Source organism: Leopardus geoffroyi, chromosome A3 (assembly GCF_018350155.1).
Source record: "Leopardus geoffroyi isolate Oge1 chromosome A3, O.geoffroyi_Oge1_pat1.0, whole genome shotgun sequence".
Lineage (NCBI taxonomy): Eukaryota > Metazoa > Chordata > Mammalia > Carnivora > Felidae > Leopardus > Leopardus geoffroyi.
This window is the reverse complement of record NC_059336.1, coordinates 72550900-72570858: the sequence shown is the minus strand read 5'-3', so window position 1 is coordinate 72570858 and position 19959 is coordinate 72550900. Positions and strand designations below refer to the sequence as shown.

Here is a 19959-nt window from a genome sequence, read left to right as displayed (position 1 = left end):
ACCACAAGATCATGACCTGAACCGAAGTCGGATGCTCAACCAACTGAGCCATCCAGGCGCCCCAGAATAAAGCATTATTTTCATATTACATTAATCCATATTATTATGCAGAAATATAATTGTGTTTATTCACAATTATATTTCCTATTTATGTAGACTTTTTCACACTGGATACAGATTAAAGAGAAAAGCATAAAGCACAGGCTGATGGTCCAACTTACTTTAGTTTTACAGTCACCTGTCTTGGCTTGTCAGTTATATCACAAATATCTCCATTCCCATAAAAATGTGACACCATCCTAAATCAGAGAAACAAACAAGTTCATTCATTCAGAGTAAGTGTCATGTGGGCTGGTGGTGATGAGAAGATGGTTAGAGGGATCAGTTTTGCATTAGTTATAAAATATTTTTAGGGTCATGTTACAGAGAAAATGTTTCAGATTCTATAAGGAGACTATAAAACTGAGATATTTCAGAGTGATTTACCTGATAAGAGTAATCTTCAATTTGCATATTATCTACCTGTATACAAACAGTTAAGGTTAAATTGCTTTTTAAAAAGTCTTTTTGAAGTTAACCATTTCCTCAGCCCTGTATATTGTTTACTTTGTGGAACAATTTTCTCTCCTTCCCATCCTTCAGCACTTTTTGGTCAGCCCCAAAAGTCAGCACGTTCTGTTTTTTTCTTTTTCATTGTTTATTTATTTTTTGAGAGAGAGAGAGAGAGAGAGCAAGCAGGAGAGGGGCAGAGAGAGAGGGAGACAGAGGCTCTGAAGCGGGCGCTGTACCATTAGCACAGAGCCTGATGTGTGACTGGAACCCACACACTGAGATCATGACCTGAGCTGAAGCCAGACGCTTAACTGACTGAGCTATCCAGACACCCCAAACTTTTTTTTTTTTTAAGATTTTATTTTTAAGTAATCTCTATACCCAATGTGCGGCTCAAACTCACAACCCCAAGATCAAGAGTCTTGTGCTCCACCAGCTAAGCCATCCAGGTGCCTCAAAGTCAGCACATTCTAAAAACAGAGTCTCTCAATACCATGTTGCTAGGACGGACAAACTTAATGCCCAATAAAGAGAAAAGAATGGATAATTTAAAACTTGCCAGGCAAGAGACTACAAGGAAAACTTAAGCTTAGCTATTCTTGAGAAATAAGAGATTAATTTATTTCTGCTATAACAAGATATACCTATATAACTCAGAGAAGATGTGAGGTAGTTTTGTAAAAAGTCCCTGTTTATTTTCAACCATAACCTCACAAAGGTAAAGTAACAAAGGAACATGCTAGCGGATATTTATTTTTTATTTATTTTTATTTATTTTGAGAGAAAGAGGGCGCATGTGAGTGGGGAAGGAGCAGACAGAGGGAGAGAATCCCAAGCAGGCTCTGTTGGTGGGGGGAGGGAGGGAGCCTGAAGTGGGGCTCAAACTCATAAGCCTGTGAGATCATGACCTGAGCTGAAACTAAGAGACATTTAACCAACTGAAGCATCCAGGTGCCCCTGGAGTATATTTAAGTAGAATTAACTAACTTAAAGAGGTAAAGATTACACATTAAAAAGGGAAATGCTTTATAACAACAGTCTCAGACTTAATATGTGGAATTGAGCCACTGTGTCCATCACCACCGCCACCACTCTCATTACCATGCTATCACCACTGCTAAAGGCAGCAGCCAAAATTTATGGCATGCTCTTTCCAGGTATAATGCGTTACCCAAATGACTGTGTTTAAATGTCATAACAATCCTATGAGGCAAATACTAGCAGACAAGAGTGAGATTTAACAAGATTATGTAATCTGCCCAAGGTAGTACGTGAAGAGCCAGTATTTGAATCCAGGGCTCCCCATTTCTGAAACTGTGTTCTTAACTATTACCTTAGGAAAAGAAAACTAATTTAAAAGATGTCCCTTAAAAAAACTGACCAGAGATTTTACCTAAGTGTTTCAATTTTATGTTTTTCAGTATTCTGAGTTTTAAATATTCTACTAATCAGATCCAAGGACAAATAAAGTTAATCTTTACCTGACTGTCTGGGTACCATCATCTTGAAGGTGATAGGCTCTGGCAGTATTCTTCTTAGCCCATTCAATATGCTCTTCTTGGTTCCATGTCCCCACAACCACAGAGGTTTTCCCACTATCCTTGTCCTGATATATGAAAAATACTTATGATAATGCATTCTTCATATTATCAAGTAGACATTTATGCTGATGGCCTGCCTGTAAGTTACAGTCCTTATCTCCACCTGCATACTGGGTGTGTGTGTTTAGATGTCAGTCAAACCTGATGAGTAGAAATCTGAGCTCACTATCTTCTTTATTCTTTGTTTTTCTGAATAATGAAACTGCTTTCTGGTCAGGCTAGCACCAAACGCAGTTATTTCTATTTCCTTTGTCTCCTACATTATTTTCCTGGGGATGTTCTTGGCTTCAGAATCTTCCTCTACATTTCCAATGCTAATATTTTACCTCCTCAACCAAGAGTTTAATCACTTATACCTAGATGATACAACTGCATACTACTGTGATTCTTTTTTCTTATTTTAAATTTTTGTGAGAGAGCACAAGCAGAAGAGGAACAGAGAGAGGGACAGAGGATCCAAAGTAGGCTCTGCACTGTTGACAGCAGCAAGCCTGATGTGGGACTTGAACACAAGAACTGTGAGAGCCGAAGTTGGACAATCAACTGATGAGCCACCCAGGTGCCACGCTACTGTGATTCTTAATTAAATCTCTGGCCTGTATCTTTTACCCTGCAGCCACAATGAACCTATCTTCATCATACTTTTACCCTTTCAAATGCCAATCTTTAAGTTATACTAGTATTCACATTATTCATTTGACATCATGCTTTTTTCTTTATCAAGACTGTTCACAAACCCCCTTCCCCATTCAGATTTTATTATTTTTTTATTAAATTTTTTGCTTTATTATGTATTTATTTATTTTATTTTTTAACTTTATCTATTTTTTAAAACTTCAGAGAGAGAGCGCAAGAGGGGGAGAGGGGCAAGGAAGAGAGAAAATCCCAGGCAGGCTAAATACTCAGTGTGGAACACAACACAGGGCTCGATCCCGTGACCCTGAGATCATGACCTGAGCCAAAACCAAGAATCTGCTCCACAACTGACTGAGCCACCCAGGTACTCAAACTTTTGTTATTTTTTTAAACAGTAACTATATACTATCTTATATGTGGATCTCCTTCCTTCTCTCTCCTTTTTCTTTCCTCTCCCCTCCCTTTCTTTTCCTTCTTTATATTTTATGCCAGGCACCATGCTGAGCACTAGCATACAAGGGATGAGTAGGATTAAAAACCCTTATAAATGGCAGATGAACTGGGCAGAGCCACTGCTACCAGCAGAGCTGACTGCTTAGTGGAAGAAAGAACCATTTAACAGTATTTTAGCAACTGGACTATAAGTTAATAGATAGACAGGGATTGATGCCATATGGTGAAGTGTTTAAGGAGGCTGGATATGGAACAACACTGCCTGGGTTAGAATTCTGGTTTTACCATTTACTACCTATGTGGTTTTAGGCAAGCTACTAAATTATTGCTTCCGTTTCCTCACGTTGGAATAATAATACTCACCTCTGAGGGTGGTTATGAGAATTAAATGAGGTAATATGCATACTTAGCACAGTGCCTGGTATACAATGAATATTATATTTGTCAGCTACTATTATTTTTATATCTCCCAAAGCTCCTAGTAGCGTCCTTCGGAAAGTTCTAAGTTATATAACCTTGGGCAAAATAAGTCTGATAAAATCTAGTGCTGGCAAGTGTATGGGGAAAAAAGCCATGGTTATTGGGAATGTCTTCCAAAATGTTCAGTATGCGTATATTTTGACCTAACAAGCACACTGCTAGAAATGTGCCTTGTGAATATGAAATACTTCATGAACATGAATGTGGTAAACTTGCAAAAGTTTACCAACAAAACTATTTATAAATGCTCACTAAAATGCTATTACAGAAAAACTGGAAACAATTCAAAGGTCTGTAGAGATCTGGCTAAATATATTGTGGGTAGAGACATAATGCTCTGTAGATGCTGAGAAGAATGAGATCAGCTATTGCTGTTGTGAAAAGATCTCCAAGACACTAACTGAAAAGAACAAATGCAGAGCAGTGTGTTTAGCAGATACCTTCTGTCTAAATACAAGGTTATACCAACATTTACATGTATGCATTTGTTTTCTTGTGGAGGGTTAACTAAGAAAACATCAAGAACAATTACTTTTAGGAAATGGGACAATGGTAGACAAGAATTTTACCATTCATTCTAAATTTCTGGTATGTATTCCTTTAATTAAAAAAAAAAAAAAAGCCATCATGGAGCACCTGGGTGGCTCGGTCAGTTAAGCGACTGATGTTGATTTTGGCTCAAAGTTTGTGACATTAAGCCCCACGTTAGGCACTGCGCTGATAGTGCAGAACCTTTTTGGGTTTCTCTCTCCCTCTCTCTCTCCCCCTCTCTGGCTTATGCTTGCTCTCTCTCTCTCTCAAAAAAAATAAACTTAAAACAAAAATAAATCTCCTCTTCACTAGCCATGCAAATTTGAAAAAAATGAATAAATTTTCTTAAAAAAAAAAAAGCCGTTGCACATTATCTGGATTGTAGTTAGGCAATTTTTTTCCTATTAATAAATATTACTAAAAATAAAACATTTATAAAGCAGCAAGAATAAATGGGAAGAAGAGTAAAATGGCACTTCTTAGGTTTAAGTAAAGAAAACAAATTTCCTAGTTTATAGGTGCCTCATAAATTTGGAATGATTTAAATGTGGAAGGTGAGTTGATGATCTTTCCTGGTATGGTCTGCTTTGGAAATTAAGACTGGCTCAAAACAACTCAAGAGGGCAAACATAGTATTTTCTAATTACTAGTTATTATTTCTTTGGAGGAATAAAAACAGCCTTTTATCTCCTGTCAGCAAGGTAAATATTTATTAATTAATGTTTGTCTTCAAACAGTTGCTTACAGGGGCGCCTGGGTGGCTCAGTCGGTTAAGCATCCGACTTTGGCTCAGATCATGATCTCGCAGTCCGTGAGTTCGAGCCCTGCATCAGGCTCTGTGCTGACAGCTCAGAGCCTGAAGCCTGCTTCAGATTCTGTGTCTCCCTCTCTCTCTGACCCTCCCCCATTCATGCTGTCTCTCCCTGTCTCAAAAATAAAATAAACGTTAAAAAAAAAATTTCAAACAGTTGCTTACCAATGTACAACTATGACAGATAAATTTAATAAGGGCTGAAGTTCAGAATTTGAACAGCTTGGCTCAAATGTGGGAGAATACGCTATCTGATTTATGAAATTAGAAAAAAAGGAAGAATCAAAAGCCAATAAAACGTACTTGATTTTAAACTTAAATGATATGGTATGTTCTTTTAGCTGAGAAACTTGCTGTATTTATCCTATTTTCCTAGCCTGAGCCATAATGTACTATCTTATTATTCACTTTGTTAATTTTTTTTTACTTTGTTAATTTAAAGAATTATAATTACTAATTTCTCGGTCCAAGCTAACGAGGTTAGTCACAATAGCTTATTATTCCTCCAGAGTCACAGTAATACAAGAATCTGAGCAATTAATAAACAACCTTACTTTAAGATGGTTGACTTAGTAGGGCACCTGGGTGGCTCCGTCAGTTAAGCATCCGACTTTGGCTCAGGTCATGATCTGATGGTTTGTGGGTTCGAGCCCTGTGATGGGCTCTGTGCTGACAGCTCAGAGCCTGGAGCCTGTTTTGGATTTTGTGTGTGTGTGTCTCTCTCTCTGCCCCTCCCCCCCCCACACTCAGTCTCTCTCCCTCAAAAATAAATAAACATTAAAAAAAGAAAAAAAAAGATGGTTGATTTACTTAACACCAAGTTTTCCATTTTCTGGAACTTACAGACACTTTGAAGTATTTTCATATTTAAGTCATTTCATAATTAAAATGCCATCTCCCCTCTTTTTTTTTCACAAAAGATTTTTAAAACTTTATCTAGTGGTAGAATGATATAAAGGCTATTCCATACCTCATGATACTGATGTACATGTTTGCCATAGCAGAATTCATATTTCCACCAACCAACACCCTACGAGAAAGCAAAAAGATCGAGTTAAATATGGAGAATGGGGGATTGGGGTCTGTCTCAATATTGCAACATGACAGTGATGGGAAAAAAAAATATATATATATATAAACAAATATATATACACATATATATAAACATAAAAAAATGATACTAGTAACAATGTGGTTGAAAATTAAAATAAAAAAGTTACTGAGAATTACTGAGAAATAACATTATCTGGTGAAAGATGGTAACTACTTATAATGAGTATTAAGTAATGTACAGAATTGTCAAATCACTATGTTATAGCACCTGCAACTAATATAACATTGTATGTCAACTACACTTCAATAATAAAAAGAGAAATTACTGAGAAATACTAATTTAAAAAAGACAAATACGGAGCACAGCTGCTGTATTGCCTTAGTAAAATAAAATAAAATGAAAATTCCACTTAGTGTATTTCCCACTGTAACTACTAGTCTATTAAAGGCAAAATTTAACCTTTGTAGATGTTAACTCAAGTTTTAAATGTGATTGATACATAACCAAAATGCAGACCATACAATTTTTTTTATGCCTTATAATCTCTGATGCCCATTCTACCAATTAACCCAAATCACACATGATTTATTTATATATACGTAATTTCTGTCAAGTAAAGGTCAAGTTTTAGCTTGTGAGTAAAGAGAACATAATGGCTACAAATTAGATTATATAAGATGCAGAGAGAAAATGTCTAGTAGGAGGCTTCCAGAATCCTGCCGTTTCTCTACAGATGAAAACTTTTTTCAGTGCTGCTAATGGGTCCTGACTAATTAACATACAAGTGAAGGCTGTAAGATAAATATTTAAACCAAAGGCTCACTTCTCACCCCATGAAAGCAGTAAGAACCACTAAGGAACTCTTTTATGAGTTGGTCATCTGTCAATTTGGATATGTGGGTTGTTCCAACAGTGAGCATAGGCTGAGAACCAACAGCAATGGGTTTGTGGATTGCTGGAAATCTCTCTTCTTTGGTTGATTGCAACTCTTCCTAAAATTAAACACATATGTTTAAGGGCTTCTAACCATACTTATTTTTTTTTTTCAGTTATGACTTTATTATTTTTAACTATAGGAAATTTGGAAAATAAAAGTTGTCCTCTCATTTTTAATGTGTTGTCAAAAAATGAATTTTGCAACACTTAATACAATAGAGAAAGCTCTAGACAAAGGTTATTTCCATCTACTGGTTAGGGATATGATGGCCATTCTTAACATATAGGGATAATTTCCATCTCATATGTTTTGTCTCCTTCTTTTTTTGATTTTAGCAGCTAGAATTATTCTAGTGCAAGTACCTAAGCTAAGTAGTACTCTACCTTACTAGAAATACCACAAACACATTACATACACACAAATACAAACAAATATACACAAATGCACATCATAACCTTCCTTGTTGTTAAAAAAATATTGCTAATGAAACTGTAAAATTCCACAATTTTCTCGAGTAGAGTTTGACGGTATATACTTTATTATGTACTTACCTATTTGTGCTTAATTAAGTGCTTACATTTGACCTGTTTCTAGAAATTTATTCTGAGTTAATGATCACCAATGATGGGTGCAAAGACTTAGCTTCAATGACATTCAGTGTGACATTCTTTACGTTAGCAAAAAATTGTGGACAACAAAAATATCCATACCAGTAAATTAATTAAATAAATTTTGGTACTTTAAGCAATGGAATATTTGAGATAATTAAAATAACACTATAGAAGGTTACTTTATGACATAGTTACGTAGAAATAATATACTGTTAAGTGAAAACAAGTGAAAATTTTATGCATAGATATATACACACATGTATACAGTTTGGTCCCAATTATCATTATTAAAAAATTTTTTTAATATTTATTTATTTTTGATAGACAGAGTATGAGCAGATGAGGCGCAGACAGAGGGAGACACAGAATCCAAAGAGACTCCAGGCTCTGAGCTGTCAGCACAGAGCCCTTACGCGGGGCCTGAACTCACAAAATGTGAGATCATGACCTGAGCCCAAGTCAGACGCTTAACCAACTGAGCCACCCAGGAGCCCCAATTACTATTACTATTTTTTAAAGCAAGAGTGTTTAAGCTTATTTATTTATTTAGGGAGAGAGAGAAAGAGAGAGAGAGAGAGAGAAGGAGGGAGGGAGGGGGGAAAGAGGGGGAGAGAGAGAGCGCGCGCACATGTGCACGCGTGAGCAGGGGAGGGGCAGAGAGAGAGAGACTACCAAGCAGGATCTGTGCTGTCAGTGTGGAGCCCAACAAGGGGCCCAATCTCACGACTGAGTTCACGACCCAAGGTGACGTCAAGAGTCAGACGCCCAACTAAGTGAACCACCCAGGCACCCCCAATTATTTTTTTTAATGTGTATCTGTGTATCAAAAAAAAAAAAAAAAAAAAAAATCCCCCAAAAGACTGAAAGGAAGTTCACTAAGATATTAGCCTTTTTAAGTATTTTGCTACTTACTAGATTTTGTCTCTATACTTAGTTTTGGAAAATGTGGTTACTATGGGTAAATAAAAGATAAGAAGCAGGGTAAAGAGGAGCTGAATGGGAGTAAATATGAATATTAACTATAATTATTAACATGCAACAGGACCTGGTTGTTGTCCTGAAGGACTCTGCAATTCGGTTATGGAAGATGCCCACTAAAGGGTTCAGGGAACAGCAGATTCACAGAGGTAGTAATGATTCAAACAGATTTTGATGAAGAAATGAAACATGAAGACTTCATCAAGAGAAAACTTTTAATTCTTGAAACATGATTTATGTGATTTATGTGAATGTCTGTATGTATTTTGTGTTTGTGTGTACCTATGCATGTGAACCTGAGGAAGACATAAGAGCAAAGATGTGAGGGCCCCTGGATGACTAAATTGGTTGGGCATATCTGACTCTTGATCTTATCTCAGGTCATGATCTCATGGTTTGTGAGATAAAGCCCTGTGTCAGGCTCTGCACTGACAGTGTGGAGCCTGGCTTGGGATTCTCTCTCTGCGCCTCCCCAGCTCATGAGTGCATTCTCTCTCTGTCAAAATAAGTAAATAAACATTTTAAAAAAGAGCAAAGATGTGGGGTGTGGCATAATACTTAAAACTGAAGAGATAGGCAGGTACTTAATGATAAAGAAAACTATGTAATGCTCTATCATCTTCTAGATTTTAGACAAAAATATGGCATGATCAGATTTTTAAGCAATACTGTAGCAGGGAAGGAATAGTAAGAATAAATCCCGAGGTGCGGAGCCACGTTAGAAGTTGAAGTAACCCAGTGCCACAGGTGAAGAGAATCTAAAGGAATGACATAAGTGGGGTAGAAAGAGGAGTTATGAAAGAGAATAATGAGTTAGAATCCAGAAGTAAACTATGTTTTGACTGTGAGTGGAGAGAAAATGAATCTAGATCAGGATTAAAGGAGTATACCAATTAAAACTGAATAATTTAAAAAATTAAAAAGAGTTCCAAATAAATGTATAGTGGACATGGTATCTCCTTTTCACCTGCTGTAGTTGCCATTGATCAACTATGTTTTTCTTCTTCTATCTTGGCTGGTAGGAGTCATTGGATGGTTACTCTAGAAACCAACGACCTTATCCTTTCTCTCCTCCAGTATTACAGAAGAACAAAGATTGCCAAGATGGCATCTTTACTTCTTTGTTTTTTTTTTTTAATTTTTTTAACGTTTATTTATTTTGGGGACAGAGAGAGACAGAGCATGAACGGGGGAGGGACAGAGAGAGAGTGGGAGACACAGAATCGGAAACAGGCTCCAGGCTCTGAGCCATCAGCCCAGAGCCTGACGCGGGGCTCGAACTCACGGACCGCGAGATCGTGACCTGGCTGAAGTCGGACGCTTAACCGACTGCGCCACCCAGGCGCCCCAACATCTTTACTTCTTTGAAAGGACCTTGGATTTTATGTATAGACTTTCTACATTCAGAGCATTCTATGGCACTGTTTTAAGTGTTGAGTATTAAAAATGTAGCAGACATAGTCACTGCTCCTAAGGAGCTAAGGTCTAACAGACTAAGCTAATTACTTAGAATACATGAGACCTATAGTAAGGTTAGTGAGGAAACACATTAATAATGCACAACGAAACCTCTAGCTCAGGTAGGGGAAGAGGTAAAAAGAATAGAAGCATGACCATTTATTATTCCTTCTTGTGGACACAGCATCTACTTGCATTTCTAAGAAAAATTATTCCAATAAAAGCGATGGTGGTTTTTGTAGTAGCATTTAGAAATTCATAAAATGGACTCCTTATAGTCCAGTTATCTTCAAATTAATGCAATAACAACAAAGCCAGCACGATAACAGCCTCTGTAAATTTACTCCCTATTAAAGGCACGATGGACCCATGCTGTCTTTCATTGGTACAAGCATTTAGCAGTAATATTTGTACCATCTATATTTGTACCATCTTTAGGCAAAGAAGATGTGAAATGGTATATAGAGACGTTAATCATTATTAAAAAATTTTTATTCATTTTTGAGAGACAAAGAGAGCATCACATAGCATGAGTGGGGGAAGGGCAGAGAGGGAGGGAGTCACAGAATCCGAAGCAGGCTCCAGGCTTTGAGCTGTCAGTCCAGAGCTCGACATAGGGCTTGAACCCATGAGCCGTGAGATCATGACCTGAGCCGAAGTCAGATGCTCAACCGACTGAGCCACCCTGGCGCCCCACACATTAATTATTACATCCAGATGATTCTCAACAATAGTTACTATAGCCTGACACTCATGAATACAGAGATTACACCGATGTGAAAAGCTATATTACAGAGTAGAATGGGCTTGGATATACTCACCGTAGCACAAGGGGGCACCTGTGCTATATTCACACTGAATGTTGCATGTATATGCCTAGTAATTCAGGCAGTATCACTATCGCATTAAAAGACATGCACAAAGAGATACACGCATTAGATGGTCCTGTGCCCACTGCAACCAGTAGTTATCAAACTGGTTTAGAGTCTGAGGGAGATGGTGGCAAAAATTATTACTCCATTCTTGGTTGTGTCAACATAAGTCTCTTTTCTTGCTGTCTGTACTGCTGCTGTGGTTTATGCCTTCAACTTGGACAAAGAGCCCCTACTGCAAAGAGCCTTTTTCTGCTGGCTCAGGGAATATCATGGAAAAGCTGGGTGTATGAGCCGGTAAGGGCTGGATATATAGGGTAGAGTGTGTGGGCTAGAGTAATGTCACCTTGGACAAATCTGCCATGATGACCCCTCTGTTGCCTGAAGCCTCCTGGAGGCTCCACTAATGTTTCTTCTTGTTCAACCACACCTTTAGGTATACCTATGGGGCAAAACTTCCTTCATCTGCCCTGGCGATATGACAATGATGCACACCTATTCTTTTTTTTTTAAATCTCATTAGGACTTTATCTAGTAGGTTATCTAGCAAGTAGTTTCTCTACTCACACCTATTCCTAAACATTCTGGGCGGTCCCTCAGCAGGTACTGGTAGCTTCTAGGGCTATAAAAAAGGTTTTGCAGAAGGTGGGATTGTGGAGATCTATTTGAATTGCCACAGCCCAAAAGGTTTTGTCCATAAGTCCTCTTAATAAACCATTTCTTGTGAAACTGAACAACAACAACAAAAAACCTGGTACGACATGAAACCAAAATTCTTTTTTTTCTATTTTTCCTTTGTTTTAGTTTTTATTTAAATTCCAGTTAGTCACTGTACAGTGTGTCACATTAGTTTTAGGTTGAAACCAAAATTCTGCTAGCCAGATTTGAATTTTTGTTTAAAAAAGAAGAAAAATTCATTATGATAAAGCTTAATCCAAATTTAAAAGGCAAACCAGGGGCACCTAGGTGGCTTAGTGAGTTAGGCATCTGACTTCAGCTCAGGTCATGATCTCACAGTTTGTGAGTTTGAGCCTTGCATGGGGCTCTCTGCTGTAGCTCAGAGCCTGCTTCAGATCCTCTGCCTGCCTCTCTGTCCCTCCCCTGCTTGTGTACCGCTCTCTCTCTCTCAAAAATAAACATTAAAAGAGTAAATAAATAAAAGGCAAACCATATGCTAAATATCAATTTAAAAAAAAGTTACATGTAATAAACTAGATTTATAGGGGCGCCTGGGTGGCTCTGTCGGTTGGGCGTCCGACTTCGGCTCAGGTCACGATCTCATGGTCCGTGAGTTCGAGCCCCGCGTCGGGCTCTGTGCTGACAGCTCAGAGCCTGGAGCCTGCTTCGGATTCAGTGTCTCCCTCTCTCTCTCTGCTCCTCCCCCGTTCATGCTCTGTCTGTGTCTCAAAAATAAATAAACATTAAAAAAAAAAAACAACTAGATTTATAAAAGAAAAGATTGTGGAAAAAAAGATCAGTTTTAAATAACTCTTTACCTACAGTATTACCTAAGGTTTTCATATACAACACGTATTCTAGGATCTAGGGTCTAAAGATCCTAAGTATTTTGAAATACTGTAGCTTTTCACTGTATTTCTTAAAAATAATTATTTATTTAAGTAATCCCTACACCCAATGTGGGGCTTAAACTCGTAACGCAGAGATCAAGAATAGAATGCTCTCCTGACTGAGCCACTCAGGCGCCCCCATCTGTAGCTCTTTAAAAATACTTTTTCTCAAATGGCATATTAAAAACATTAATTAAAGGAAAGTAAGCTGGCAATTCTTCCCTGAAGAGTAATTAAAGTTGGGATTTGTGAAGCATTTTGATTGAGCTGACTTTTAAGTACCTGTCCGTATTTAAATCACTATTAGGGAGAAGACCAGAAGAGAAATCCATCTCCAGTCTTTTAATTGAGCACTTTAAATCAAACGCTGATTAATGTTAAGATAATTTTCTTTTCCTATCAGAATGGCAGTATTCACAACCATCAGAGTCTGGCAATAATTGTACAATGAGTACTCAAGAGAAAGGGAAGAAAGAGGTTTTGCAGCGGAATGTTAGTTATTAGTTAAGGAAACCATTGTTAAGTACCCACAGAATACCAGGTATCGCGCAAGGAGCTGGAAACCCCAAAGTAATAAAGCATACCTTGTTTTCCCTTGATCTTAATGTAAGAATCATAGGAAAATCAATTTTAGCTATATAAGTGCTATAATGTAAGACTGAATAAAATATAGGACCAAAGAAGAGGAAACAGTTATCTCTTCCTGGGGTAGTCCATTAGAAGTCCTGGCTCATTTGCTCCTTTGCAAAAGAAGTGACATTGCTTCGAAAATAATAGGGAAGGTAGGAAAAGGGTCATTGTGAGAGATATGAATCTGAGCGTACTTAAAACGTATTTGGCTATGTCCAATGAAGAGATGAAAAGCAAAGATAGCATAGAGCAGTGGTTAAGAAGACAGGTTCTAAAACCAGATTGTTTTGATTTTCATCTCTAATCCATCATCTGTCCCTTCCCTTCTCTGAATCCCTCAATTTCCTAATCTGTTAAGGAAGATAATAATAGCAATCTTGGAGGTTGCTGTAAGCATTACACAATAGCTGTTAAGATTCAACACATGTTAATTATTGTGATTGTGGTTTAAGTTCAGGGGAAAGGTCAACGTTGAAGATGGACATCTGGAACTCGTGAGCGTATTAATGGAAGTTGGTAGAGTGGGCCTGGATGAGCCCACCTAAGACTACAGACACTAAGAAGAGAAGGCAACCACAGATAGAACTGTGGTTCAACATTTTAAGGGGGCAGGAAGCAGACAAAGATTAGTTCACGGGAGAAAAGAACCAGAATAAAACAGAGAGAATGACTTCAAGTAAAGGCAGGAGAGAAAGTTCAAGCTGCAACTGTTCAGTGTTTTATGTGCTAACATCAAGTTATGCATATGTCCAGTGAATTTAGAACCAAAAGACTGCCACTGACCTTAATAAGAACACTTTTAGAAGAATGATGTTTGGATGACATATAGCAAGGAGTTGAAGAATAAATAAAGCAGTAGAAGATGCGTTGTAGTCTATTTCTTCAAGGGGCTCATCTGGTAAGGCCAGTCAACTAGCTAAAAATTAAACTTAACTATAATTAATAGGATGTCAAACTTTAAAATATGAAATCATGAGAGTGAAAGAATGATAAAATAGTTTCTGAGAAGCACTAAAATAAGGAAAATAATTAAAATTAAAAAATGGAATTTAAGGGGTGCCTGGGTGGCTCAGTCGGTTGGGCGTCCGATTTCGGCTCAGGTCATGATCTCACAGTCCGTGAGTTTGAGCCCCGCATCAGGCTCTGTGCTGACAGCTCAGAGCCTGGAGCCTGCTTTGGATTCTGTGTCTCCCTCTCTCTCTGCTCCTCCCCTGCTTATGCTCTGTCTCTCTCTGTCTCAAAAATAAATAAAAACATTAAAAAAAAAAATGGAATTTAAAATTTTGAGTCAGAAAAATAAATTACTACTATGCTATTGGAATCATTAAAATATTGATATATGCTCTGAAATTTGGAAAAGGAAGCACCAAGAAAATACTGTTAGATAATTCTCCTACCTCTTTATTTCTCCTGAAAGGCACTCTTAGGATTTCTTCCTGCTGTTCCAATTGTCTCAGAGTGAGGGGTTTAAATGGTGATCCTGGCAGTGACTGGCAAAATATGTCATTCACAGGAGATGCTCTGAATCTATTTGGTAAGAACAAAGCATTAAAGCTAAGCCTATGCCACTTTAAAGCATGTGTGCATTTCATGTTTAAAATATTGAATCCATGTCCTACCTATATTTAGGATGATTGCACAGGAGTGGTGTCAAAATGACAACTTCATATTCACAAGTTGTAACTTCAGCTACTGAAAGAATTTCATGCTTAGATTCAGGATGACATATGTACATCACAGTACTTGATCTGGGCCGGTTCTGTTTCAAACTACAAGGTGTACCATTTCCCATTCCCACAGGATAGTAGGGTGTCATCTGACCTTCGATATTTTTAGTGGGAATCTTAAAAAAAAAAAGAGTACAAGACAGACTTTTCATTAGAAATGGAGGTGGGGGGTGAGGATGGGAGAAGCACTTTTTTTTTTTTTTTAAGTTTTTTAATGTTTATTTATTTTTGAGAGAGAGACAGAGTGCAAGCTGGGGAGGAGCAGAGAGACAGGGAGACACAGAACCTGAAGCAGGCTCCAGGCTCTGAGCTGTCAGCATAGAGTCCGACGTAGGGCTCGAACTCACGAGCTGTGAGATCATGACTTGAGCTGAAGTCAGATGCTCAACCGACTGAGCCATCCAGTGCCCCGAGAAGCACTTACTCGTAAAGGAAGAAACTACATTTTATTTATAAACCAACATTTATAAAGGTAACATTTCCATATTTTCTATATATTCTTCCTCTAACATTCTTTTGATTCCTGAATTCTTATTTGACCAAATACATATTTTCAGAGCTAGTTTACTACAGTAAAAAAGGGAAACTTTTATTTGATGCTAAAATTAAGATATTAAGTAAATGTACATTTATATAAAAGAATATAATATCTTGATTGATATGAATTGTTTTCAATAGTTGTAAAGAGACTAAGATAAAATACAGGAACTTATAATACTGGTCTAGTCAGAGCTTTCCATACTAAACTTCTAGTGAAAGGCTGTGTTACTCTTTAGATTCTAGAGATGTGAAGTCTATTTTGTCAAAAAGTGGGGCTACAGAGTAAAACACCATCTTTTAAAACAGGAATCTCAATACTGTACTCGTTCATCAATCTGCTTACTCTTTTTCCCTGTCATTAATATTAAGAGACATACTTTTCAGTGTAAACTCCTATCTCAATCTATTCAAAGCCAGTAAAGGACAAATGAACAAATTTTCATTGAACGGAGGAATAAAATAGATCACCTCAGAAGACAAGGATTATTAAGGAGCTAGCGCCTATATTTTATTTATGTAAACCAAAGAAAAGTCCAATATAACGGGCCTAAAAAAATATTGTTAATAATATCCCCAAGCAAGCTCTTTGGAGGCAGGGAGCTCATCTTGTATCACTTTGGTACCCTGTCAGTGCCATCTTCAAAACAGGAAATAAACAAATGTTTCTAGGGACAAATATTTTGATACTTCTTGTAAGCTGTTTTCATGCTACTATCTAGAATTAGAAAATCCTGGGTTCCGAGTCAAGCTTTGAATTTACCAGCTTTCTGACTTTGACTAAATTCCAATTTTTGTCGTTTGTGAAAGGAGAATAATAATACATACTCAAAGGTTGGGGGGAAAATTAAGCATTACCTCTTGTTACATGCCTGGCACAGTACCTGGCTTATAAATTGGGGCTCAGTAAATGTTAGTTTTCTTCCCTTACCCTTTTCTTCCTCTTCCTTTATCATTTCACACTTTGAATTCCATCTTGCTATCCTCCAGAGCCACAGTAAATAAATATTTTATCTCAAAGGTAGTCTGCAAAATTAAAATCTTTTAAAATAGCAATGTTTTGTGTGTCTATGCTTAGCTTATCAATTCCCCCCAAAGCCACCCTTTTCAAGTTACAGGCATTCCTTTGAAGGTCTTTGCCATTTCACTTTACGTCTAATAGAAGTATCGTTATGATATGAAACCACTTCTAGAAATATCCTCTATCAATAGGTTATATAACTCTATGGGAGTGCTTAGGATTCAGAAAGCATTCCTTGAACTATAGGGGCACTTAAAAATTGTGATTAGGTACCCTAAGGAATCATTCTTTTTAAACAATCCTATTTGTCAGTCATCAATTATGCATTCACTTTTGATAAACACTTATGAAGTGCCGATATTATGTTTGGCACTCTGCTTTGCATTGTGGCGTAAAGAGATAAAAGACAGTCCCTGCTTTGAAGATGCTTGCAGTCTGGTAGCTTGTGTAGTTTATCTGTTTTACGCATGGGAGATAGAGACCAAACAAGGGGAAAAAAGCAAAAGCTCTAATTTATAATTATTTCCAATGTTAAACACAGGGAACCACTGCTAAGCCTCGAAGTGATACACTGCTATTACGAAAAGTTTCCCAGATATATCTTTGGTAAATTTTTTTATTTTTCTATGATCTTAAAAATAAATAAAAGTATCACAGTATAACTTTTCTCAGAAAAACCTAACATACTGAAAATTTTCTTTGACCCAATCCTTTGGGGTATGCAATAGGTAAAGAACACAAGACTAAATTCTGTCATTTAAGTTGTGTAAGTTCATGACTCACTAATAATAGATGTTAAGAGTGAAAAAAAATCAACACTTGTCACTTGCCTCTTTTGATTTTTCTTTTTCATCTGCTTCTTGATCTGTGGAATAATATAAAAGTAAGGTAGGTGTAAAGAATGACCAGTGACTTATATGTAAAATACAAATGACTTAAGTTTTCAATCACCCTTTTAATTTTAAATTTCTTTCTAAAGAAGATCCCAAACATACATATAATTTTTATCTTACAACTTTTATTTTATTTCACAATTGCAGGGATACATCTACATTTCTATTTCCATACATAACAACTATGTTAAACCAAGGAAAAGACTAACACTAACACTATATAAATGTAACATTAACGTGTATTATCTTAACAGATTTAATAGAATTGATTAATAGGTAGCAAAAAGGATACTGTTTGTTGAGGTCGAAAATAATGAAAAAATCTCTTTGAGAAAGTTTTCTAAGAGATTGTTCAGAAATTTATTTTAGTGTTTTAAAATTCATCCAGTTTCCGACAAGATCTTTTAAATTCCAATTTGAGTATATACTTTCAACCAAATTCCAGCATTACTATCAAATCACTCTGTAGAAACATACCTTTTTCAGATAGAAGGTTCTTAGCCAGCATATTCCCAAGGTAGTACTCGTGAATATTTACTTTCTATATTTGGAAATAAAATAAAAATACAGTAAGTATTTTGCAACTATCAAGAATATAACTTGAAAATCATCAATCTAATTACTAACATTCTCATTTTCTAATGTTCCATACTTGATGTTTTGAAGAAAAACGTACCTGACCACTTTCTTTCTCTTCATGATATTGTCGAATGTGTTTTCCGTGACATACTTCGTAAGTCCAATAAGACTCAATCTAAGAAAAATGGATGTATTTACACATACAAAAGCCACATAACTAACTCAACTGAATTACTTTCTTCTATTTTATGTAGTTGAGTAGATTTCCCTCAAGATTTAGAGTAAGCTTTCATTAGGTGAAACATTATTATGCCTTAGAAAAATATGAAATTTCTGAAGCCATATTCACTGTTTTCACTAATTAGCTGTATGTGAAAACTCTGTGAAGGTCTAGAATACATGTGGGATCTGTGATAACTATTAGCCTTAGGGACTATTTTTGACATAGTCAAAAAAATAACAATTAGCATTTTTTTTAAATTAAAATTGTATATTGGGGTGCCTGGGTGGCTCCAGGCTCTGAACTGACAGCACAGAGCCCAACACCGGGCTTGAACTCACAAACCATGAGATCATGACCTGAGTCTGACACTTACTAAGCCACCCAGGCCCCCTGTGGCTAAGCCTTGTTTTAGGCATTAAGAATAGATCAGGAGTAGGGGCGCCTGGGTGGCTCAGTCGGCTGAACGTCTGACTTCAGCTCAGGTCAGGTCTCATAGCTCATGAGTTCAAGCCCTGCGCCGGGTTCTGTGCTGACAGCTCGGAGCCTGGAGCCTACCTCGGATTCTGTGTCTCCCTCTCTCTCTGCCCCTAACCCACTCACATTCTGTCTCTTTCTCTCTCAAAAATAAACATTAAAAAAATTTTTTTTAAATTAAAATTGTATATAAGGAAACTTTCCTTTGAACTAGAAAACGTTCAAAGCAACTTGGTAAGTGACATTATTTGAAATCAGTTTTAATGGGTGTTTGCTGCATCTACTATCCAGGAATTTAAATGAACAAAATACTATTAAGCAATATGATTTGATTTACAACTAACTTAAAATTTGATACAACATAATAAAAAGAAATGTAGAATTATTTTTAAGGGTCTATTGGCTATTTGGAAATTTATTTTCTACTTTTATTAAGTGAACATAAAATACGTACTCTGTAGGAACAACTGCTTTGTTTAAATAGTGGCTCCAATAGTTCTCTTGGATTAGGGCCTTTATAATCCTTTTCTTCTTCCTATGAAAGAACTAGGGTTTAATACTTACAATTATTCTAGAACTTCACCCAACTCTGCTGTCTGGGTATTAACTCATTGTCCAAATCACAAATGCTTGGAAATAAAAAAGGAAAAAAAAGTTAAAACTTTTAATAAGAGCCTATGGTTTGCCACTTCTTTCAAAAGAAATGATATATAAAATATGGAGCCATAGAATAATCTTCCATTCTTTCTTCTCTTAAAAAAAAGGTTTCTGAGTATCAGTTTCCTGAACAATTCTTATAAACCTATTTCAGAAGTTTTAAATACTTGCATCCGAACAGATTCTACCTATGAATGCCTCAGAGTAGTTGAATCTTGGAGAATCTTGCAGAATGTATGGGAAAGTTTTAAGGTACATCCCAGTTTCCTATATATTTTTACATCTCAGACTTGAATGCCATAGGCATATGTGTATGACTGCACACACGTGTATATTATGTCTTTAGAAGGTTTAAAACGAAAATGAAACAGAGAGCTGTCTTTCACAGATTTCAAATCTGAACAAAACCTAAGAAAGCACTCATTGAGTTTGTAATGTTTCCATTTTACAGACTGTGAAAATATTATGTAATTAGCTCAATAAATTTACTGAGTGGAAGTACTGAGTTTCAAATTTGTTCAAGGTTCCACAGCTAACCAGAGCCTATACCTCAGCCTCCTGGCTCCTAGGCTGGTGTCCTTTTCATTTTACCATGCTGACTCTCCTGTTTCATCTTGAAAGAAGTCATTGCCTTGAAGGATGGATAAGAGGTAGTTAGGGCATTTCAGGAGGAAGA

The 19959-nt window shown here is 36.8% G+C and overlaps 1 protein-coding gene across 3 annotated transcripts in view; it reads right to left on the bottom strand.

Annotated features, from left to right (window-relative positions):
- The window catches only part of ERLEC1 (endoplasmic reticulum lectin 1), a 31243-nt gene that overhangs the window by 4225 nt on the left and 7059 nt on the right, over window positions 1-19959 (bottom strand). The window contains exons 3-12 of one of the 3 annotated variants that reach the window (XM_045446043.1): window positions 19081-19161; window positions 18027-18104; window positions 17828-17891; window positions 17288-17322; window positions 14792-15015; window positions 14570-14699; window positions 6949-7110; window positions 6035-6094; window positions 2034-2158; window positions 222-299 (exon numbers count right to left, since the gene is read on the bottom strand). In XM_045446043.1, coding sequence (XP_045301999.1) covers window positions 222-299; window positions 2034-2158; window positions 6035-6094; window positions 6949-7110; window positions 14570-14699; window positions 14792-15015; window positions 17288-17322; window positions 17828-17891; window positions 18027-18104; window positions 19081-19161 — 1037 coding nt within the window. The remainder of the gene's footprint in view (window positions 1-221; window positions 300-2033; window positions 2159-6034; window positions 6095-6948; window positions 7111-14569; window positions 14700-14791; window positions 15016-17287; window positions 17323-17827; window positions 17892-18026; window positions 18105-19080; window positions 19162-19959) is intronic. The other 2 variants (XM_045446045.1, XM_045446046.1) reach the window with 2 other exon arrangements.